This window comes from Pezoporus flaviventris, unplaced genomic scaffold (assembly GCF_033815535.1).
Source record: "Pezoporus flaviventris isolate CSIRO_AGI_PZ_B2104156 unplaced genomic scaffold, CSIRO_AGI_Pfla_v1 ptg000031l, whole genome shotgun sequence".
Lineage (NCBI taxonomy): Eukaryota > Metazoa > Chordata > Aves > Psittaciformes > Psittacidae > Pezoporus > Pezoporus flaviventris.
The window spans coordinates 67,954,366-67,978,003 of NW_026892579.1; the positions used below are offsets into that span (position 1 = coordinate 67,954,366).

At 39.8% G+C, this 23,638-nt stretch overlaps 2 protein-coding genes across 6 annotated transcripts in view; one reads left to right on the top strand and one right to left on the bottom strand.

The window, feature by feature from the left end:
* The window catches only part of NPHP1 (nephrocystin 1), a 179,074-nt gene that overhangs the window by 61,531 nt on the left and 93,905 nt on the right, over positions 1-23,638 (bottom strand). The gene's annotated exons all lie outside the window — the stretch shown is intronic.
* Positions 1-23,638, top strand: part of PSME4 (proteasome activator subunit 4) — a 60,494-nt gene that overhangs the window by 27,152 nt on the left and 9,704 nt on the right. For 2 of the 3 annotated variants that reach the window (XM_061461700.1, XM_061461702.1), the window contains 28 exons: positions 1,300-1,398; positions 1,774-1,843; positions 2,291-2,358; positions 2,916-3,131; positions 5,090-5,247; positions 7,261-7,356; positions 9,573-9,628; positions 10,050-10,106; positions 10,280-10,335; positions 10,433-10,531; positions 11,008-11,070; positions 11,226-11,321; positions 11,943-12,074; positions 13,534-13,743; positions 14,414-14,550; positions 14,877-14,930; positions 15,557-15,686; positions 16,070-16,151; positions 16,742-16,895; positions 17,418-17,487; positions 18,194-18,319; positions 18,657-18,809; positions 19,298-19,402; positions 20,204-20,295; positions 20,692-20,823; positions 21,566-21,774; positions 22,079-22,164; positions 23,084-23,212. In XM_061461700.1, the coding sequence (XP_061317684.1) occupies positions 1,300-1,398; positions 1,774-1,843; positions 2,291-2,358; positions 2,916-3,131; positions 5,090-5,247; positions 7,261-7,356; positions 9,573-9,628; positions 10,050-10,106; positions 10,280-10,335; positions 10,433-10,531; positions 11,008-11,070; positions 11,226-11,321; positions 11,943-12,074; positions 13,534-13,743; positions 14,414-14,550; positions 14,877-14,930; positions 15,557-15,686; positions 16,070-16,151; positions 16,742-16,895; positions 17,418-17,487; positions 18,194-18,319; positions 18,657-18,809; positions 19,298-19,402; positions 20,204-20,295; positions 20,692-20,823; positions 21,566-21,774; positions 22,079-22,164; positions 23,084-23,212 (3,135 nt within the window). The remainder of the gene's footprint in view (positions 1-1,299; positions 1,399-1,773; positions 1,844-2,290; positions 2,359-2,915; positions 3,132-5,089; positions 5,248-7,260; positions 7,357-9,572; positions 9,629-10,049; positions 10,107-10,279; positions 10,336-10,432; positions 10,532-11,007; positions 11,071-11,225; positions 11,322-11,942; positions 12,075-13,533; positions 13,744-14,413; positions 14,551-14,876; positions 14,931-15,556; positions 15,687-16,069; positions 16,152-16,741; positions 16,896-17,417; positions 17,488-18,193; positions 18,320-18,656; positions 18,810-19,297; positions 19,403-20,203; positions 20,296-20,691; positions 20,824-21,565; positions 21,775-22,078; positions 22,165-23,083; positions 23,213-23,638) is intronic. The other variant, XM_061461701.1, reaches the window with a different exon arrangement.

The following is a 23,638-nucleotide window of genomic DNA, read 5'->3' on the forward strand; positions in this document are numbered from 1 at the left end:
ACCTCTGCTTTCCTTTCCTTTTCTCCCCCTACCACCTCTTCAGCTGGGCAAAGGAGCTTTTTCAAGGAGTTGTGTGGCTAATGAGATCAGAAAAATGATCTAGATTAAAATAACTCTGAGGGAGGGGAGTGGAGGAACCAAGTTCTTGCCTTGCAGGTTGGGTTAACCCATTTGAACCTGTTTGTGTTACGTTACACATGTATTTGGAGATGTTTTTGTGGTTCTATACATTTTGAACCATTGCACTGGACACTTTGGTATGATTTTTGTCTGGAATCTTTTGGTTTCTGTAAGTTCTAAGTTAATTCTTCATTGTCATTAAGTATCTGATTTGTATTTTCACTGATTGTCCATTATTGAAGCAATCAGATACTATCTACACTGTGTATAATTCACACCCCTGCAAGGTATTGGATGGTAATAAGCTACTTTAAACACACTGCCTACTTAGGTAGTTGATAGCTAATTTGTTGTTTCTTTGTTAAGTAAGGGATGTCTTGCCTTTGAAATAGCATCATTTTCCTTTCGGGGGAATGCAGCTTATTCAGGGAAAATATTCTTTTCTGGGTAGCTTTTTAAAAGCACCCCGAGCTCAGATTAGTCAACAGGACTTCTCTGACCTCCTCTCTTCCAAAGTGAACGTGTGCCAAGTGTCTCCAATTTCCAGTTAAAGCGCTGTGTGTCTTGTTTACAAACTCTTGCAGGAGGAGGGGAATGCAGATCTTCCTGTTCTTCAGTTATTTTAGGGATACTGAGCACTGTCATGTGTTTTCCTGTTACTGTGTTACTGTAACTGAGTGTTGCAACAAGTAAGAATAAAGAAAAAGGGACAATCTGCAAACTGAAACTTGACAAACCTCTTGTCACTGCTACTTCTGTAGCAGCCTTTACTCTTGTACTCAGGGCTGTAGTTGTGCAATTAGACATAGGTGTTGAGTACTGATGTACGTGGTCTGTTGGAAGGTGTCCCTGATGAGCTTTAAGGTCCTTTCCAACACAAACCTTTATGTGGTTATATGGTGACACTTGGAATCTTTTCCTGAGCAGTTACTATTCACATCAGTTTTAAATCCATTCTGTAGTACTGTCAGCTTTAATCGTGATGGTAGTTACATTTTACTCAGCTTTAGGCGTTCTACAGAACTGCTTTTCTATCCTGATTCAGTGTGAATCATGGTTGCAGTCCTCTGCTAAGAGAATACTATGTACAGGCGCTGCCTTGCGTGTGGCATCAACCACTTCATGACACCCAGTTTTCTCTTTTTAAAGTAACCCTCATCTTTCTGTACTCATTTTTAGGTTGCTTTGGAGAAGGTTTTTAACTTTGCTGTTTCAAACATATTTGAGACAAGAGTTGCTGGTCGAATGGTTGCTGATATGTGCCGAGCTGCAGTAAAAGTAAGAGAAATGCTCTGACTTCACTTGTCTTTAGTTTAAAAAGGCAATGCTACTACTTCTTCCTTCTTGTTTTAAAATTAGATCTTTAACTTTTCATGCAAATACAGGTCGTTCTTAATATTACATCTTCAAAAATTGGGTGGTTGCATATAACAATAATTGAAGAGGTTCATTCACAAAGTGTTTTTCTTGCACTTGGATTTTATTGAGTGTTTAAAACCATGAAGTCAGGCTGACTCTGGATTGAATTGAAGTCCAGACACAATCTATTTTTGTCTGTTTTACAAGACTCTTCTTAAAAGGTTGTCATCAATGTCTGCCTGAGCTCCATAAGGCATCTCTTTTTAAATGGGTTATTTATGTTGCTGTTTCCAGTGCCGCCCTGAGGAATCCCTGAAGCTGTTCGTACCGCACTGCTGCAATGTTATAACTCACCTCACAGTCAGTAAGTTTGTAAGATTTCTGGTGTTACTTGCTTTGGTTTAGGCTGACTTTTGTTAAGTGTGAAAATAATACCTAAAACTTGCAAGCGCTTTCCACAACTTCATTTTAATGATGGAAAATTAATCCTGTTATTTCATCCAAAAATCCAAACCAGCCTCTATCTATGTGTAATTTCAAGGTAGAAATCTATCAAGCTGGATAGGAGCATGCTGCTATCAAAATGTGGCAGTTTAAATTGTCTCCAGGCATTCCTCGATTTCTCTAAAAGCCTTCAAGATTGGCTAAAGTGACTTCCAGTTGGACCTGGATGCAGTATGAAGTGCAAGGTTGCAATAGGAGGGTTGGGAAGGAAGCTTTTGGGATGCAGACATCTGGTTTGTGATCTAGCTTGTTTGGAAAACTTGACCGCAGTTATCTTTACAGCAGCACTTATCACTTGTTCCTCTAGATGATGATGTGTTACATGATGAAGAACTAGATAAGGAGCTGCTTTGGAATCTTCAGCTTTTGTCAGAGGTATTGCAGAGGACATTCTTCCCATGCATGTATGTCACTGAATCCTGTTTAATGCCCCTGAGAGAAGAAGGAAACAAACTTCTGCTATTAAAGCAAAGTAAATCTTGTATGAACAGCACTGCAGAGCTTCTTTTTCTTTTCCAACTTGAAATGGGACAGAAGTGGCTGCTAATAAACATACAGTGTTTATGTGGAATAAAACATAAAGCATTCAAGACAATTATTGAGGGACAGAGAAAGAAGAGGGATCAATGAAGGGAAAAACATAAGATGCCTTTAGTAAAGATAAGTCTTTTAAAATGAATTTCAAAATATGAGTGTTGCTAGAAAATTTGGAATGGGGTTGGGCGGAAATGTTTGTCACAGCTCTTGTGTTGCTTAACCTTTTCCAGCAGCAGCAGTGGTAGTTGATGTGCATATTCAGTCTTGAATTTGACTTCAGAGTGACACACAGAATGAAAGGTGGTACAGGATCGGTTGAGCACTGTAATCCTCTTTAGTCCTCCACAGCAAAACCAATTCTGTTTACCTTTGACATGTTTTGTCTTTCCTGTTAGATCACTCGAGTGGATGGAAAGAAGTTGCTTGTGTACAGGGAGCAGCTTGGGAAGATACTGCAGCGAACCCTACACTTAACCTGTAAGCAGGGTTACATTCTGTCTTGTAACCTACTGCACCATCTTCTCCGTTCTGCTACACTTATCTACCCCACAGAGTACTGCAGTGTGCCAGGTGGCTTTGACAAGCCTGTTTCTGAATACTTTCCTATCAAGGCAAGGATTTTCATTTATTTAGGATTAGAGGATTTGACTTTCTTTTTTAAAAAGCAATCATACGCTATGTTATTTGTTTTTATTTGGAGATTTCTGAACATAGGGAGCAGCAATGGAAATTGTAACTGAAAAATGCTTTGGGCTTTGAAACATACAGCAAATTACAAGTTACTGACAATTATACTGGTAGCAAAACATGAATGCTGGCTTGTTTGGAGTAGTTTTATAGCATGAGATGTTACTAGTTTATGATGTGTGTTTTACAATGACTGCATGAGTACAATAAGATAATATAAAGCAAGAGTGCCTCCTCATGTTCCTTATTACTGTAATATATGCTGCATTTAACTGAGACCCAGCTATCATGAAGTATGGTTGGTGAAATCTGGAGTTTAGTGGGAAAAATTTGCTGTTCCCTTTATCCTATGACTGGATATTTAAGTTATCCAGTTGCCCTGGGACACAGTCTTTCATCTGTTTTTGTGGATGAGAGCTGCAACCTTTTCTTGTTCCTCTTCATATAAATACGAATATTCCTCTTCATATAAATATCAGATATAAGAAGTAATGGTGAGTGCATAGCAAAATGAGTACATCAGTGCAAAACCATAGAAGAAAAGAGACGTGGTGTTTTACAGGTCAGAGTAACAAATGGACAGAGATAAAATGAAAGTAGAAGTGGCAATATTAAAAATCACTGATACTGTTGAAAGTAATACTCTAGTCTGCTGTTAAGTCTTTGCGGTCAATATATCAGTTGCAGATGAACAGTGCAGCAGTTTTCAGCTGGCCTGTTGGCATATAAGCATGCATTTTGCTGTGTGTTCTTTCCCATAACCTCATAGCTGCAGATAATCTAATGCTTGTTTCTGAAAGCCAGTGCGGCTTTATAAACTGGTGGCAGCATCCAGTTGGGCCAAATACTCACTTAAAAACCAAGAAAGGAATCATAATTAAATGCCCCAACACAAAAATAGACTAGTTCTTAAATTCCTCCTCTGAAACTGAGGAAATTCCCAGTTACTTTGCTGGTCCATTATTATATCAACTCTTGATTGCCGTTAGCTGCTCGAGTTTGTCACTTAGATGCTTCCTATCGTGCCTCATATAAAGCTGCAGTTGTGTCACTTCCTCAAGTGATATTCCTGGAGGACTAACCTGCTCTTCCAAGAGATGCAATAGCCTACTTGAGCAAGTGCATTACTGTAGTTCTTTGTCCAGGCAGATCAGTCCAGCTTTTTAAGAACAGATGGTGAAGTTTTGAAATTACCATGTAAAGTTGGACAAGGGCAGGAAACAGAACATGCAGACTGCAAAGGCCTATCTATTAATACAGTCCTAAGCATGCACTTTATGTTTGAGTATGTATTAGTAATAAATACTGTCTTTTCTCTTCCAAATACTGAAAGGATGCTTATTTTATAGCAAGTCTGAGCTCTTTATAAGCCAAAATATAAGATGATGTCTTTGTTATGGGATAACCTACCACTGTATGGAGAGTCCAACTTACATTTTAGCTTTCTTCTTGTTATTTTTGAAATGAAAGTAGTACGTTTCCAGATTGTGGTCCAAAACTGAAAGGGATTATTATTAAATGGGCGGCTTCTTTGTGTTCTCTATAGGAGTACCGAAGGTGGGATTGTACTTAAGACTATTTCAGACTTTTGTACCTAGCCAAAGGAATAATAAAGTTATATTTCAGTTAGGCCAGTGCAGTCCTTTCCTTTTAGTCCTTTCAGGTGTGTGCTGTTTTCCAGGTACATGTAGGCATTATAGTAGGTTTGGGATTTCTGTTTGGTTTTATTGTATTATTGGGGGTTTTATCCTTGGAATTGTCAGGATGACTGCTTTACAGCAAGAGTTAGTTCATTTTTGTGAGTTTTTTTAATATTAAATGCTAATTAAAAGACAACTTGCTTCATAGTTTGATTAATAAGAACCGTCTGTCTTTTCTACAGGACTGGGGTAAACCAGGTGACCTGTGGAACTTGGACATCCAGTGGCATGTTCCTTCCTCTGAGGAAATAAACTTTGCTTTTTATTTGCTGGATACTTTCCTTCAGCCTGAGCTCATCAGACTAGAGCACTATGCAGCTGGAAAACTGGAAATGTCCAGGTTAGTGGTGATAATGTTATATGGACAGCATGCATTTATCCGTTCATGTCTGGTTTAAGTAGTTACTGCCAATCATACTGGCACTGCAAACGTTAAGGAGTAAAATACTACGATGTTACACAGTCTGTGATATTATTTCAAGGTTTCCAACTCTTAAGAGTACATGTAGCTTGGAAGTGCCTATCACAAAATGGATAATATTGTTTTAAACAGACGCACTGTACAAACAATCTTAGAACAGTTAATGTTGGTATAAATGCATACCACAAATTGTTTCCATATAACTGTAGTCAGCATTAAGAAAGTTCTTCCTCTAAAGCCCTATCTTGTTATTTCAGCACCACTATTTGTGTTCCTAAGTTATGGAGAGCACAGAAATGATTTGACTGATTTAGTAATCGGCCTTTCTCTGCTTCCTTCCTATGAGTAAATGGAGTCAGTACATAGTGTGTCCCTGCAAAAAGTGGCAGTGCTGTAATAGAGGAGGTAATGCAGAGTTAGTGGTCTAAGAGATGGGAATGAAGCCAAGAGTACTGCTGCACAATGTTGTTAAGCTCTGTTAGTATGAACCAGTGGCTTTCCTAAGCACAAGATAATCATGAGTTTAGTATGTCCTAATGCATTTACAAGTATCAAATAGCTAAAGCTGTTTACAAGCATTGAATCTCAAACATTCTTCATTTCTCATGTTAAACCTACACATCTTGAAGCTATATATACTTCAGTCGATGTTCATGGCATGTGATATTATACCTCGTGATGTGAAGTGTGGCCCCACATGAAACAGGACATGGTGTATCGGACTCTTACATGTTTTTCTGTCTCACCATGTCCCCACTTCTTATCTGAAAAAGTCAATACCACTCCCACCAGTGATCAGAAAATATGCTTCCTATTCAAGTCTTTGGTTTATTTATATACTTATTCTTTTGTTTGGGGTTTTTTCCCTTTCTCTTGACACTTTGTATATAAAGCTGTTAATTTATAACAGAACTGGACTTTGGTTTACTCAAGGCTTCACTGTGCTGCCTGACATAACTAACTGGTAGTGATTTGGGAGAATACAGCCAAGTGCATGATTCCAAATTAAATTGGAAGGCAGGACAGCAAAGAAAGAGTAGAGTACCATTAGTTACTGAGGGAGTAACAGATGAGAATAAATGGGATACTGGGTGAGCCTGCTGTTGCTTTGAACTGTAATATTCCTGGAGCTTAAATTCTTGTCAGACTTCTTCCAATATCCCACTAAGTAATAACTGGAAGTGAATATTTTTTATATATTTAGGAGCTTCAGAGTAAGGCTTTGTTACAAAGAATAAAATGAAGAATTCTTGCAGCCGTTGCTGAACGCTTATTTAGAGAGTCGATAAGTAGTGCATGAGTACTGAGAGCTGTTCAGTTAAGGAACCTCTTAAGAGGAGTTATTCTACAAATCAGAGGAGAACAAAGGGCAGTTTGTAGCTGTATACTAAAGGCTACTACTTCAGATGAGATGGCTTTAAAAAGAATTCCTCAGTTCTCTTAAAGTAACACAGGAAAAGGTTGTTGACGTTGATGCATTACTATTTATCTTCAGCTTGTAAAATAATCACTCCTAAGGGATGTATTCCCTCCTCCTGCTCATGGTGGGAAGGACGTTTTGTCTTCAGAGTGAGGAATTTTCCTAGGTTTTCTCTGAGATCTAGGTAAAATCAGTTGGAACAGGTTTTGTGGTAAATCTGTCTGTTTTGACACTAGTTTATCTCATTATACTGAACTTATCTTCACAGTTTCCGACTACAAAATCTCCAAAATGAGGGTTTCAGTAAACGAAGTTGAACGTTGGAATTCTGAGATGGAATTAGCCTGGATCTAAAAAGCACAGTCTGATTTTTGTAGTGCCCCCTCTTGTGGTTAGAACTGGTACAGTTAAAGAAAAAAGCGTGTATAAAACTTCCCCGGAAACATGGTTTATCATTTGTCTATTTATAAGCATTTAATAGGTGACTAATCAGGTTTTCTTCTTTGTTCAAGAGATGATGTGCAGCAGTGTCTTGCCATAGTGCATAACTGCTTGATTGGATCAGGGAACATTCTGCCTCCTCTGAAAGGAGAAAGGGTGGCTCATCTGTAAGTAAAATCTTTATATCCCAAACCTTCTTAGCGATTGTATTCCTTCATACTGGGTTTTAGTGCTTTCTTATTGCTGTTATTACACAACTGCTTCTGGTGGCTGTTTTTAAGGAAGTCCAAACTAGTATAAATTTGAAATGGTGACTTACAAAGACACGAGTACTTGAAGAACCTTTTTTCATGCAAGACTCAAAGGCAGGTGACAGCACTGTCCTGCTGAGGCTACTTTGTGCAAAGGAAGTGGAAACAAGGCATTTACTCACGTGTTTCCCCACCTCTAAAAGAAGCCTTCTCTGGGCACCCTGTGCCAGCGCCTCAGCACCCTCACAGGGAAGAGCTTCTGCCTAAGAGCTCATCTCAGTCTCCCCTCCAGGCTGAATAACTGGGAGTAACCAGAGTAGAAGTAACTGAGTAACAAGAAGTAACTGCAATGTTTTGATTTAAAAAGTGGTATAAAACAGCTTGCTATGGGTACTGTTTTCTATTCCATATGCCCATAAAATTATATCCAGTTTGAATGTAGGAGGTGTCTTCTGATGAACTTGCTTTAAAGCAGAAAAAAAGTTTGGGTTTAATTGTTATTTATTGTGATTTTGGGGTTATTTTACTGTAAGGTAGCGGAGAAGCTGTGGCTGCCCCATCCCTGGCAGTGTTCAAGGCCAGGTTGGACACAGGGGCTTGGAGCAAGCTGCTCTAGTAGAAGGGGTCCCTGCCCGTGGCAGGGGTTGGAACTGTGTGAGAGTTAAAGTCCCTTCCAATCCAAACCAGTCTGAATCTATGACTTCCAAGTCTGTTTCCATTATATGCACATAAAACACTCAGACTTTAAACTCCAGAGCTTTCATTGAAAGCAACAAAGTCAGGCACTCAGAACCACCCTTACTTTAAGTACTGTGTATTCACCCTTAGTACTTACCACTAGTGGTGTGTTATATTCTCTGTCCTAAAGTGGCAGTGTAGGAATATTTTTGAATGCAGGTGTTGGTAAATGGCTTGATACATTTAAGTTAAAAACATTCTATGTGTGTACTTCTGAAACAAATTGGCACATGAGGTTTCTTCTCAGAACCTCCTACACCACTACACCTACAACTCTAGTGAACCATAGCTTATCACACACCATGTAGTACAGCATTGTTGTTGTGCTGGCTGTAAAGTAGAGCTGAGTAGGTGTAGCTGCTACATTCTCCTTCTTGATGGTTAAGGGTACCTGAAGATTCTTGCCAAGACAGACAGATAATGAGTATTTGTTCTTTTATAATCCTCCAGCCTGCTCAGTGAATGAAAGGAAAGTCACAGAAGTGGGAGAGAGCTTGAAGCTATGGTGTTTAAACTTCAGCAAAAGACATATGTGGGTAGAATGAACTTTAAAGCTTCGAGTATAGCTGGATGATGAACTGGATCTGGTGTCAACTGTGCCTGCCTGCACCCTGCTCCTGCCCCCAGGATGCTTTTTTCCCAAACATGAGGGGTTTATTTTCCTGATTGACAACTGAAAGATGCCCAAATATTTGGAGACCTTGTTTCTGGGGTCCATCTGCAGTTTTGCTTGAGTGACAGGCAGGGGTCAGCATGGCAGGAATCAAGGAGAAAGGCTGCTTTCTTCCTTAGGAGCAGGCTGTAACAGCATATGATACCTGGGCATGCATTTAATCTGTGTTTGCATAAAAGGAAATTGCCAAAGACAAAGCATTTGCTTTAAAAAAGTGGGTAGGTAGGTTTGACCCAAATCTTGTAAGAAGCATGGCTTTATTTGCCATTATGACTATTAATTGTGAACTTCATACTTATACGTTAATGGGTACATTTCCTTGCTCTATAAAGAAAGGGCCAAAGTAATAAGAGCTTCCATCAGCTTAATTTGTTGGGAAAGGGTTCTGCCTCAGGAATCAGATTCATCTGTCCTTCCTAGATGAAGGCCAGTAGGAGCCATGCTGGTTTGGATGGGTGAGTTCATAGTTTTGACAATGAGACCAAATCTCTGGCTATTTAATAGAACTGATGAGGTTCTGTTAAATGAGAAATCAAGATTCTGGGCTCATGCTGGTCTCTGACCCATAGGAGCGGCTGACTTATAAATGTTAGAGCTGAGGTATGCTGTTAGTAAATCCAAACATCTCTGGTGCTGCTGGCATAAGATGTAACTGGTTAAAATGAATTAAATGTCAATTATTTCTATCATGTGTAGTAATACTTGGTTTGTTTTCATGCAGGGTCCCGAGTCTGGTGTCTTTGGAAGAGACAAAGCTGTACACTGGTGTTGAGTATGGTAAGTACATGTCCCCAGACTTTTACTGGCTTGATATGTAATATCTATGTTCTGATTACTTTTCTTACCCTGCTTAATGTGTTACTTTTCATACACTAAATAATCTGCTTCAATCTGTGGTTAGAAATTAAGCCAGTTGTCAACGCAGAGAAGGTTATGTACCTATAAAAAACACAGCATCATAGAATGGTTTGGCTTGGAAAGGGCCTGAATATCATCTAGTTCCAACCTGTTGGCTTGATAAATAAAAGATTACTCCAGAGAGATGTGTCCCTGGATAGAACAAGATATGTATTTTTATACTAGTCCATACTGCCAGTTCTGAACAGGCTGCTCTGTCTTTCCACTGACTTAACCTATATGTTACTTTTTGTAATTTATGCTACTGTATAATAAAGAAAAATGTTTAATTTCTCTTTAGATTTATCAAAAGAGAATTATCGAGAAACAATTGCAAAAGTTACACGGAAACTGCTGCGTAAGTTTAACCACTCCTGTCCAAAAAGTACTGTGTTTTGCTCTTAAGACTTAGTAATTTCATAGATAAGAAATTTGTTTCATTTACTTTGCATATATAAATTTGTAGAAATAAAATTACTAAGTTTTAAAGCTCTTTTCCTGTCTGATAGTTTCTTCTTCTTCCACTTGCAGGCTACATACTTGATAATTCAGAAGATGATACCAAGTCTTTATTTCTAATAATAAAGGTATAATTTGTGATACTAAAGACAAGATCACTTGTTTTGCAAAATAATCACTTGCTTTGCACAATAACCACGCTTTGTCATCCTTTTCTTTCTGCAGATCATCAGTGACGTTTTACAGTTCCAAGGCTCTCACAAGCATGAGTTTGACTCACGATGGAAAAGCTTCAACCTAGTGAAAAAATCAATGGAGAACAGAGTCAGTGGTTTCTGTCTGTACAGCTTAGATGAGGGGTGGGAATAGTTCCTCATGTTCAGAAAGACTTTCTTCATTTTTAATTACTGTCCTAATTGGTTTTCATACTCTGAAATCAAATTCCTTGATAAGAATGTTGCTTTTATACCTTTATTTGGAAATCTTATGAGTAAATAGCTTATTGTTTCTGAATCGTAGAGCCCCGTTTGCATATATACTTGGTCCATGGTCTGAGATTTGGCACAATACTCCATCCTTGTCCTTGTTAACTGAGACATTACTGTGACTAGAGCTTCCTCTTGCTCACAGAGCCATAGAGAAATACAAAACTTCACCAGGGAAAAAAAAAGCAGGGTTGTCTGCCAGGAATTTCTGCATGAAATTTGCTTGTTCCTAGAAGAAAAAGAGTACCAGGGGGATTCAGGCAGTACAGATTGCTAGTATCTGGCATCTAAACCAAATTATGTGTTTGCTTCCAGCTTCAAGGAAAGAAGCAGCATATCAGAGCTTTGCTGATAGACAGAGTCATGTTGCAGCATGAGGTAATACTTTCAATTAAATCTTCCCTGACTGCTTGAAAAGCTGATTTATGTTGTTCTTGAGCAGAAGACACAATAATCCTGCACTAGTGTTTCTCTTACCAGTGGAACGTGTAAAATCAAATCTGTCCTTTATTTGTGTTTCCTGTGCAATTTAGCTGAGAACACTGACGATGGAAGGCTGTGAATACAAAACTTCCCACCAGGAGATGATCAGAGATCTGTTGTGTTTGTCCACAAGTTCCTATGGTCAGGTAAGGAACAACCCTTTTAAAATGAAATAAATTGTTGATCTCTTCAAGTTACATTTTCAGCTTTTCAATGTATTTCCATGGCAGCAGGAAATCTTTACTTATTCAATTTGCATTAGTTGCATAGTTTCTGCTTTAAGCCCAGCTGTCAGATAAAGAGCTTAACTGGGTGAAGAGGCTGCCAGCTTAGGTTGGGATGATAGCTGGATTCTGAACTCTTTGCCTGGTGAGAGCCCTGTGTGTGTGTGTGTATATATATATATATATATATATATAAATTCAGATCCATCCACAATGCCTGCAGGCTCTTTAGAGTTCTGCTGTCTGCATCTGTTCTCGTAGCTGTTGGCTTTTTCCGTCACCTTACAAACACATCAACTGGCCTTGGCAGCATAAAGGATTTCCTTGAACTTTATAGCTGTTCTCAAGCAAATGCTACAAACAAAAAGTAGGTTTTTATAACCCACTGTGAGTGAGGGCAAGGGGCAGCACAGCGTGATCTTTACAACCTCCTGTGCGCAAACACATCACAAACTCAATGCATAAGTAACTGTATGAGGATGTTGGTTTTGTGTCGTATGGTTTTGGTTCAGAAGGCTTTCAGTAACATCCCTTTTCCCACAGGTCAGAAGTAAAGCTCAGCAAGCATTCTTCACAGCTCTGGGAACATACAATTTCTGTTGCAGAGATATCATCCCCTTGGTTTTGGAGTTCCTGCGTCCCGACCGGCAGGATGTCACTCAGAAGCAATTTAAAGTACTCACTTTGTTTCGTATCTGTGTCTTGAAAGTGTTTTTTATAGGAGAACTTTTAATGGGGAAAGTGGGGTTTGCTTGTTTAGCAGCATGACTGATATTTTCATGCCATGTAGCTTAGGTATGACTAGTATAAGGAATTATCATAGAATCCCAGACTGATTTGGGTTGGAAGGGACCTTAAACCCCCTGCCACAGTCAGGGACACCTTCACTGGACCAGTTTGCTCCAAGCCCCGTCTAACCTGGCCTTCAATGCTTAATTACTTGTATTAGATCAGTTGTCAAGAGAAACTCTGTGTTTATGGATGTTCCTTATTTCATTGTGTGTTAAGATATCACAAAAATGTATATTAACACCTCTCTTTAAATTATGAAATGGAAATTGAGAAGCCATAGTCCAAGGGAGTAAAATTCACTAAGCAGTTCTGTCAGCTGTAGCGGTGTAAGGAAATAGCGTGAACTGGACAAAAAGTTATCACCCAGAACAGTGGGTTTGGGGATGACATGGTGGGTGATTGCTGATGGTGTCAGGCCTGGAAAGGGGCTGATGCAGTAATGGACCCCCCTCAGTCCTCCTTTCATAGAGGCAAGCTGAACTCTTGTCATATGAATGGAGCAACAGCTATGGTTTATTACCTTGCTCCAGCTGCCTGACAGGCACTACCATTGATAGGTGAAGATAGGAGAAATGATAATCACTTCTTTACTTTTTCTGCCATCCTTGTACCTTCCTTTCTCCATCCCCATCTCCTCCCAGAAAAGCAGCCCAGCCTAGTTACTTATTCCCAGTTGGTCCTGGTTTTACTACACTTCCAGCATTTGCTACCACACCTGAATCTGGTGTTTCTGCTGTTGCTGCCAGGCAGTTTCAACCTGTATGAATTACTTATGTGGATACCTGGGAGCTGTTCTGGTAAAACTGTGCTCTCCAAAAGGTCGCTAAGACTTCCTTCTGATTGCCTGAGACGTTTCTCACGTAGCTCCCACATATCTCTTGTCAGCTCCTCACACAATCCATCATGTTGACCACTTTGCTGTGGCACATCCAGTAGTTATGCACATCTCGTTCAGCTCCTATCATTTCAGGTGCTTGGTTAACAGGATTATGATCTGCCTGTAGCCCAAGCATTAATAGTTCACAGAAAGGCCAGGTCTGGTACTTGATGATGGAATTGAATTATCTCCTTTATAATGTAATTGAGAAATCAGGCAGCCATTCTGGGGATAACGAACTGCCAGGGCTTCACTCTCATTAAAATGGTTTGCAAGAGGAGGATTCCGTGAGAAATCTTCAGTATTCTGACCGCAGCCACGTAGCTGAATGCTTGTGGTACATTTTAATGATCTCGTAATGTGAAGATTGATATTTATTCTGTGTGGGTGCATGCTTATGTAGTAAGAGATCACTTATACATGAGTAATGCTTCAACTCCCTAACTTTCATCTTCCATTTTACAGGGTGCCTTATATTGTCTTCTTGGAAACCACAGTGGAGTGTGTTTGGCAAACCTTCACGACTGGGACTGTATCGCACAGACATGGCCAGCAATTGTCTCTTCTGGGCTCAGCAAAGCCATGTCCTTGGAAAAACCATCCATAGTCAGACTCTTTGATGACCTAGCAGAAAAAATCCATAGGCAGTATGAAACAATTGGCTTAGATTTTGCAGTAAGTGACAGATTGCTTGGTGCTCATGTCTTTTGGCTACATAAATGCTTGAGAGTCATGTACGTTCTTTGAGTGAGTGTTCTCATGTTGACTGCATTGTGCTTTCTGTTACAGAGGAATGTTAGATGTGGGCTTTTGAGACTGAAGCAATAGAACTTCCCGTAATACAATTGGGTTTTGTAACTTCTTGTTGATCTCTAAGGAAGCCTGGTGCAGAAAGGAAGCTTAAGTTGCCTTTCAGTGCTGGCTAGTATGGGTTATGCTGATCGAGTGCCAATACGTGTGTTGGCAGGACAGTGTCATCATGTGAACACTGTCAGCTTTTGTAGTGTTGTCCCACTGTGCTAACACCCAGCACTCATTACAACAACTGCCTCTTGCCTCCTCATGGGATAAATGGCATAGTATTTGCTTTAAAGAATGAGTGCCTGTTAACAAAAACCTTTTATAATAAATTTTTATGCTTAATAAAATACTAAAGTTTATTTCAAAATAGAATAAAATATGCACTTGAAGAATAATTCTGCTGTGTGAGCACGAAGCTGGGTTCTCTGCTTCTTCATGGGCTTGTCTATGTGGACAGGACATTCTCTAACTTCAAAATAGAAACAAACAATAAAAACTTGCCAGCTGCTGCTCAGTCCCAAATCTTTGTATCCTCTCTCAACAGGTTCCAGAGAAATGCATTGAGATAGCTGTGATGCTGCAAAAATCAGAACATCCAAGTTCAGACTTCACAGGTCTGTGTTCAGAAGACATTCAGCTTGGAATTCAGCGGCAGAAAGAGAAGAACGCCGAGGCTGTGCGGTAAGTTCAACTTCCCTTAACACCAGCTTCTGCCACCTCATGTTTGCTGCACGTTAAACATAATAACCCAAAACTGCTAAACTGAAGCTTAAGCTTGACAAATTCAGAATGCCCAAGGATGGTGGTGGTGTAGCTTCTCCCTTGACTTGGCAGCCTCTCTCCTCTGCACTCATATTCCCTTCCTTCCTCCTCCTCTTCCCTGTCCCTCCAGCTTGTGCTGGGGTTACTGCATTGCCTTCACCCACCTTTGCTTGAGGCACATTTGTTCTATTTTTAAAGGGTTCTCTCAGCATCATCTGGTTGATGATTCCCTCTTTTTCCCATAGAAACTATGAAAACTTGATCAACATGCTGCTGGACTGTGTGGAACAAAGAAATCTGTAAGTGTCCCTTTCTGTGCATTGAGAATTTTAGGGATGTTGGATTAGAGGTGGCGACACGACTAAATATCAGCTGCACCAAGCAGTACAGCTGGCATGACCAGAACAGAGGAATACTTTTCACTGTCGAGGTAGTTGTCCAAAAGCAGTGTGTCAGTAGCAGTCTTGCATCAAATGGATTGTGGCTCGTGTCTTGGAGAGCCTCTGCAAAGGAACCTGCAGAACTGGAATATCTGGAGGTCCTCGTGCACTTGAATATGGATTCTGCTTGCCCAGACAGGACCATAATGGCCAATATAGGGGAATCTTGATGACTGTCTCCTAGGTAAAGAAGTGACATAATATTAGCGTTTAAAACTTTTAAAGACTATCCCTACAGGTCTGTATTTTACATGGAAATGCCAGGATCAGAAAGGCACCGTTAGCTGAATGCACTTGTGTGTTCCCAGAACACTGGAGGTTTCCCTGTGTGACAGTTGAGCTCATGACTGTAGCAGTGGCGCAGAACATTACTTATATTAGTCCAAACAAACGTCCTACTCCATACAGTGATTTCTGTTCAAAAGCAGCACATGCAGCTACGTTCCTTAGTGTCTGTTCTGAATAGTCTTTATTTCTGTTTTCAGTCCCTGGAAGTTTGAGCACATCAGCATTGGGTTTCTGTCTCTGCTCCTGAGGGATGACAGGGTACTGCCTGTGCGTGCCATAAAATTCTTTGTGCAGTGTCTCAACCACGATGCAATAGTGGTTCGGAAGGTAAAACCGGGATTACAGCTTTTGCAGAGCTTCTGTTGCAGATGGTTGGTTTATTACTCAAAGGGAGCCAGATATGTGTTTATATTTGCACCTTTCATTCTGCTTCTTGCTTCCATGAGGCTGAAGCTAATGGCCACCTCCTTTTGGTCCTGCCAATGAATAGCGGGGAGGTTTTTCTGGGCTGTAAAGGTCACACTTAAGTCAGGGTAATGACAGAGATCACTCCTTCATGGGAAGCATCACGCACTGGGGTGATGGTCAAGGTGATGTTCACTGGCTTCTTAGCTGGCTTAAAGTGTGTCTGTGATGAAGTGATGAGACACACCTTCCTGGAGGTGTATATACATGGAACGGATGCATTAATGCCCATTTCTTTCTTTTAGGTGGCCATCTCAGCTGTGGCTGGTATTCTTAAGCAGCTTAAGAGAACACACAAGAAAGTGCCCATCTGCCCTTATGAAATAAGTAGGTTTTAATTAATGTAAGAAATGTCTTGCCTTAATTTATCCTATTTTTTTTATTAATGCAAGTTTTTCTGATTAAGTTAAACTAAGCTTTATGGTAAATAACTGCTGAGATTTCATTCCCCAGGGGGTAATTCTCATGTGGTTCAAAGCCCACATGAACTAGAGTAGCCTTAAATATTTCTGGGTAACAGGAATAGAATCCTAAGCTTTTTGTTTCTCTCTGGTTGTTAATGCCCTATAATATAAACAGACTTGTTTTTTAAAGCAGTGTTACACTTACAAGTGTCTGTTAAGCTATTTGCTTACTTGAATTAAGTTAAAAATTCAAATATATGCTTATTCTCCTTTCAGAAACCTTTGTGAGAATAATTTGTGTATCTCCTTTTAATTCTTTTAAAAATCATTTCAGATGGCACATTTGTAGAAATTACTAAAGAAATCTGTTACAATTAGGGTTAGTTTTAACATCCTAGGACAAATCTTTGTACAGATTTCATTGGAGGGGAATGAGACATTAAAGCTCTTTAGAATCTTGTCTTAAAATGTTAATGGACAAGTTTGACAGAGTGTAAATCCTTCTTTAACCAGGTGGAAGCCCAAAGCCTTCCAGCATTCAGGCTGGTGACAGACCGGATAACCAGTGGCTGCACTATGACAGCCAGAGCTTACCAAAGACAAAGGAAGCTTGGGAATCGTGCTGCTTTGTGGAGAAGACCCACTGGGGATATTACACGTGGCCTCAGTGAGTATCATTAAGCACAAAGATAGAATTGGGAGAGTCAGCAGGAAAACCCTGTGGGAAATGAAATCATGTTCGTTGGGTTTAATTGTTTTAACTGAAACAAAACCCTAACCACTTGCTGTGTCTTTTGTGCTCCTTGCTCCTGTTACCACTTGTGGGTAGGGTTTGTGAGGGGTCTTACTGCTTGCTTGGTTGGGTTTTGTTGGTTATTAATATTATTACTATTTTTTTACCTATTTCTCTTTGTGTTTTGGGTACCATGGGTGCATATTTCATCCTGCTGTTTAACTGCTGGGTTTAAAATGAAATAGGAGTATTTGAAAAATGCATAGTTGTGAAATACACAGTATTTTACCACTGGATGCTTGCAATAGCAGAGCCTTTATAACAGCAAGACTTAATTCTTCTAAGTTTTGCTCGTGGGGAGTTGATAAATCCAATTTAATATAGACAATATAGAAAATAATCCTAAGCTTTATTTTACTTTGAAACATTTAACTGTATTTTATGTTTAATATTTAGAACTATGACAGTTTATGCTCCAGCTGAGCATCAACCAAAGCTTGGGCGAAGGAGGGATGAGCTGACAGAGGTAAGGGTTTGATGGGCTTCAGGTTTGTGGGGTGTTTTAATACTACTACTCCTTTTTTAAGTGTTGTCCACAGATTATTGTGGAAATAAATTCCCTTCTCTCTTTTAACTGAAGTATTGCTTGCCATTTAGAGAGTGCTCACAGAAAATATGTGGGAACAGATTTGTTTTGCTTGCAAAGCAGAATGGAGATGGAACTCTGGTTTCATAGCTGTGTGGGTATGACCATGACTTTAACAAGCAACAAGTGATAACTCTTCTCAAACTTAAATCCCCACAAGACACATTTAGTCATGTTTTTCTACTTGATTTTCTTACTTTACTGTCTTATCATGCCAGAAGAAGTTATTACTTTGATGTATTGCAGCTTCTCTTGTCAGTAATCATGGGACAATGATCATTGTATTAATGAGTACTGTTTGTTCCGTTTCCAATCTTTATCACAGTTCAGAGCAAGGTAACTAATGACAGTGGGAATAATGATTTTGTAGGGGTTTTACTGGTGAAAGACAACCCAAAGTCATTAATAAAAACCATGAGTCTTGCAAAACATTGCCCATAAAATGGGGGGGGAGGGAACAGATAACCGTGGCATGATTTTTGCCAAAACCAGAAGTAAAGTGAAAAAGGGGACTTGGAAAGATTAGGATAACACTGTGACAGTCAAGGACCTTAAAGCTAATTCTTACTTTTGTTTCCTGTTACAGGCAGAACAGATTATCTATGATCACTTTTCTGATCCCAAGTTTGTGGAGCAGTTAATAAAGTTCTTGTCTTTAGAAGACAGAAAAGGAAAAGACAAATTTAATCCCCGCAGATTTTGCCTCTTCAAGGTAACTGGAGTTCAAGAACTGAATTGCTTCCACTTTGTAGCTGATTATCAAAGCCTGGAAGAGCCGTATACTACTTGGCTTATACCCCACTGTTGCAAAGTGTTGATTTTTAAAGGTGCTCTAAATAATCGTGCTAATCCTCTCTTCTGATTAACTACTTAGGGAAACACAGAGTGATATACAGAGGTCACTTGTCTATAATTCTCTTACAAAAGCCAGCTAATGTGATTTTTCTGCATATTCAAATCTCAGGTGCCTCTCAACCTTATGTTCTTCCTGTGAAGACAGTAGTTTAGATGGAGAATTGCTGAAGCCACTCTCATATATGTTTTTACAGGGCCTCTTCAGGAACTTTGATGATGCCTTCTTGCCAGTTCTTCAGCCCCATTTAGAAGAGCTTGTGGCAGACTCCCATGAAAGCACCCAGAGATGTGTGGCTGAAATTATCGCTGGCTTAATCAGAGGTTCTAAACACTGGACATTCGAGAAGGTGCTGAAGGAGCTTCTTTTTGAGTGATTCATGAATTTAGGGACTAAGTTTGAATTATTCAACAAATTAGATGTATAAAATTGAGGGCTTTCAATGCGTCCTGCCCAAGAAGGGACTGGAAAATGTTACAACACTTAGTGCTTCATTGCCAGACTTTGAGCACAGTTTGTAGTGTGGTTTGGTGCCTGTATAATACCAGCTGTTAGTGGATGCTTCAGGATTAAAACTAAGAACAGTTTGCTGGTAAGGAGCTAGCAAAGCTGGTATGGTTTGCAATTTCCAGTTGGAATAAGTGCTTATGTCCACCTTGGTCTATTACATCTTTATTTAGTCTAGACTTAGCCGTCTAGATCATCTTTAAATGAATTTCTGTGCTGAAAAATAATGCTGGGAGAATCAATTCCTTAATAAAAAAGACATTTTTAAACCTGGGGAGAGGGGGAAGTCCTTGGTGTACATATCTCCTTTTTTGCCTTCTTGCTGAGCAGGTGGAAAAACTGTGGAAGCTTCTCTGTCCATTGCTTCGAACAGCATTGTCCAACATCACAGTGGAAACATACAACGACTGGGGCACATGCATAGCAACCTCCTGTGTAAGTACCCCAGTCTTAGTCTTAGCTACAGCCAGATGGTCGAGTTTGACAGATAATATGTAGGAAGAGCTTTACGAACAGAGGCATTTGGGTGTATTTTATCAGCTGAAACTGAGAGTTGCAAATACAGTATAAAAATAACACCCATCTAAACATATCATGGCTTTTTGTCTGCCCTTTGCAGGCAAATAAGACATTTTAGAAGAGAAGTAAAGCCTTAGTTGTCTTTTAAGTGTTTTTAAGAGCTGCATGAGGTTAGTGGGTGATGTTGATGTGTCTGCTTGCTTTTTTTGTGGGAGTTTCTGCACTGCAATTACACTTTTATTCTTGCTTTACAAGTGGGCAGCAGAACATTATGCTGTGAAAACTGCCTCAAGTTGTCTTGTAACATACAGTGAGATTTCTAGACTGTGGTAGGCTGGGAGTTGTGGTGTCTGGGAAGCAGGGTAAGTGATGGGCCACAGATGTCTTGGATCAGGAATTCCTTGTTGAAATCACTTAGTAAAATTCAGCACAGTTTGTCAGAACCCTGGCAATTAATTGGCAAAATTCAGACATGATTATTGATACATGTCAAAAATGAAGTAAAAATCCCTTCTGTTGTATCATTGTATTTACCAGATCATTAAAACGGGTTAGTTTTTCATGGAGTTTTCCTCCTATTGAGGTTCGTTGTGGAAAGATTGACTTTGTACTTCCTTAACAGAATAAACCCAAGGGATGCAAAGAAAATCTGTCAAAACTTTCTTTACACTAAACCCAATCCCAGTTTCCTTACGCCTCTGATACGTTTATTTTCAGGAGAGCAGAGATCCGAGGAAGCTGCACTGGTTATTTGAATTGCTGTTGGAATCTCCACTGAGTGGTGAAGGAGGCTCCTTTGTAGATGCCTGGTAAAATTGATTTTTAACTGTTGGATTGTGGCTGAATAAAGAGGGAAATAAAGCATGGATAAAATGTACTGGGAGCACATTGTGCCAGCTGGCTGTGGAGCAGGGAGCAAAGGTGCTGCTTTCCAGTTAGCTTCCCCACGCAGTGGTTTTCTTCATTATTGCTATTTTGTTAAGTGTAATTCAGTCTAGCTAACAGAATGTGAAGGGTTGGAACTGGTCTAGCAGCACCACTGTTGTTTCCTCCTATATTTCCCCCCCATCTTTGCATGCAGCTCATGCAAAGACACTTTCATGCGTTGCCACACACGAAACATTCCAGCACAAGGCTTGGAGAGAGGGTTGGGGAAGGGAGGAAGGATTTTTGTGTGACTAAAGCTAAGCTGTTCTCATTCCCAGCCGGCTCTATGTACTGCAAGGTGGCCTAGCACAGCAGGAATGGAGAGTGCCAGAGCTGCTGCACAGATTGCTGAAGTACTTGGAGCCCAAACTCACCCAGGTTTACAAGAACGTCCGGGAGAGAATAGGAAGGTCAGTGTCCTCTTCTGCAGCTCTTGGGTTTAAACTCTTTGTCTTATTTGGGTAATTCAGTATCTAAATAATGACGCTGAAAGGCACTAATACTGGTCTTAGAAATCAGGTCAGTTATTGTTAACAGACTTGCTTCAGAAACTTTAGGTGATGTGTCTTGTTTTGTCTTTTACTGTATGTCACCAGAGTGTGTCCCTGCCCATGCAGGAGGTTGGAATGAGATGATCTTTAAGGTCCCTTCCAACCCAAAACAGTCTGTGATTCTATGGCCTGTTGCCTTTACGCATGATGTTGTTAGAGCTCTTAATAAAAACCCCACCAAACAACTAACCATTTCCCCCTCAAGCCCATCAAATAAACCCAGAAAACACCACCACAACCCAGATTTACTGTGTCTAATCCCCAATAAACCATAAATATACAGGGAATCCTTTAGAGAGCACTTTAGTGACTTAAAAGCTAGTTGCAGATCTGTTGGGAGACAGGGGTTGTAGCTTGGTGATTGTCTAACCCTGCTTGATTCAAATACCTGTAGATTCAAATGTCTAAATAGATGTCAAATCTATTAAATGTTATTTAAAACATTTGGTTTTTAAATAACTTTGAAGTGAAGATAAGATTTTCTATAAGTATTAAACTTCAAATTCAACAACTTGATCTCAGCTCACTTTTAGCCATGTTCTCTAAACAGCATTCATATTAACTTTATGTTCCTGCTTTCTTTCTTTCTTTGCCTTTTCAGTGTTTTGACCTACATATTCATGATAGATGTTTCCTTGCCAAATACTGCTGCAACTAAATCTCCTCGTGTCCATGAATTTACTACCCGGATACTTGAAAATCTTAAACCCCTCATGGAAGCCGATGAAGAAATTCAGAATCACGTTATGGAGGAGAATGGAATTGGTGAACAAGATGAGCGAACTCAGGGCATTAAACTCTTGAAAACCAGTGAGTTGCTTATTGAGCTGAAGAAATGGGGGTATTGTAAGACACGACTGAGGTCTGCAGATCATAGAGGTGGAATACGCACTTTCTCCTTTCAGATCTGTGCTGCAACGGGGTATCTGTAGTTTAAGGGTTGGGGTTTATAAAGTCACCTTTAGAAGGTCAAACTTAACTCCTGCTGTAGACCCACTTTAATGGGTGAAAATCTCACAAGCAGGTGTTGCAATAAATCTGGTCTATAACTTATTTGGGAATTATTAGTATTTTTGTCTTCTTAATCAGTGATCATTTCTCTTTATAAAAACAGTTCTGAAGTGGCTGATGGCAAGTGCAGGACGCTCCTTCTCCACAGCTGTCACAGAGCAGCTTCAGCTCTTACCTTTGTTTTTCAAGGTAAGCACTGTGATTGCTCCTTTATTAGTTATGCTTGGTTAAAAAGAGATTCTGTATATACAAGAAAGTTATAAGGGACTTTATAAATCAGAAGAAGACCTAAAATGGTAATAAAATCCATCCATACCAAAGAGGCCCAGTGTTTTTTTATGCTTCTATGTGTTTACAACTGTTTATTCAGCCTGTTAAATGGTTTCCTGTAGATGAATGCCCTGTACATGTGTAACCTGGGGAGCAAGCATTTAATTCATGTGTATGTTGTTTCTATTCTGATACTTACCTCTTAGTGGTTTTCTTTTGTTTCATGATTATACAGTGGAACTTCTCTTGCTTTTCCTAGCATCTCTCATCCTTGTATTCTTTTATAAAGCTGATTCATTCAGTGCTATATATCTGAAATAATCAGTTAATTTGCATGCTCCAGATCATATCTCTGTCTTTTATATAAACATCAGTTATCCAAAAATAATGTATGTGATCACAAAATAAAGGTTTACTTATGTAAAGTGAACTTGAAATGCAGGTAAAAGTTCCTCTCAGTTTTGGACCTACATCTAAAACATTAAATCAAATTGGATTTGATACCAGAAGAGTTGCAATGGGGAGCCAAAGTCATAACAGCACCCATTTAATCCTCCTCAAGAGCTTCAGACTAATCACACTGTTTAGATAAGTAATATGTGGTGCAAGGAACAAGGATCCCTTGAGTTTGTTCATTTTCCACAGCTTATTGCTGAGACTATTTTATCATTATATTGATTGGTTTTCCTAGTTAACCTTTCAGCACTGTATTGATTGTGTTTTTCCTAGACAACAGCCCTTTAACGACATGGAACTTGCTTTCAGGATTTGCTGTTAGCAATGCTTATTTATGAACACTGACCTTTTGTTTTCTCCCCTCTCTTGTCTTGGCCTATAGATTGCACCAGTAGAAAACGACAATAGCTATGATGAGCTCAAAAGAGATGCTAAGATGTGTTTGTCGTTAATGTCTCAGGGTTTGCTGTATCCTCAGCAAGTGCCTTTGGTACTTCAGGTGCTAAAACAAGTGAGTATGGTCTGGAGAGCTTAAAGCTTCTTGTTACCTGATGCATGCTCTTCTAATACTGTAGAATCATAGAATCCCAGACTGGTTTGTGTTGGAAGGGTGCTTAAAGCTCATTCAGTTACAGCCCACTGCCACTGACAGGGACACCTTCCACTAGAGCAGCTTGCTCCAAGCCCCTGTGTCCAACCTGGCCTTGAACACTGCCAGGGATGGGGCAGCCACAGCTTCTCTGGGGCCAGCGCCTCAGCACCCTCGCAGGGAAGAGCTTCTGCCTAAGAGCTCATCTCAATCTCCCCTGTTTAAGTGTAAACCCATTAGCCCTTGGCCTATCACTCCAGTTCAAAATCCAGTTTCAAAATGAGCTGTCATATGAAGAGCTGCCCTTGAATCTGTGCCTTTTTATAGTTTACAGTATATTTATCAACT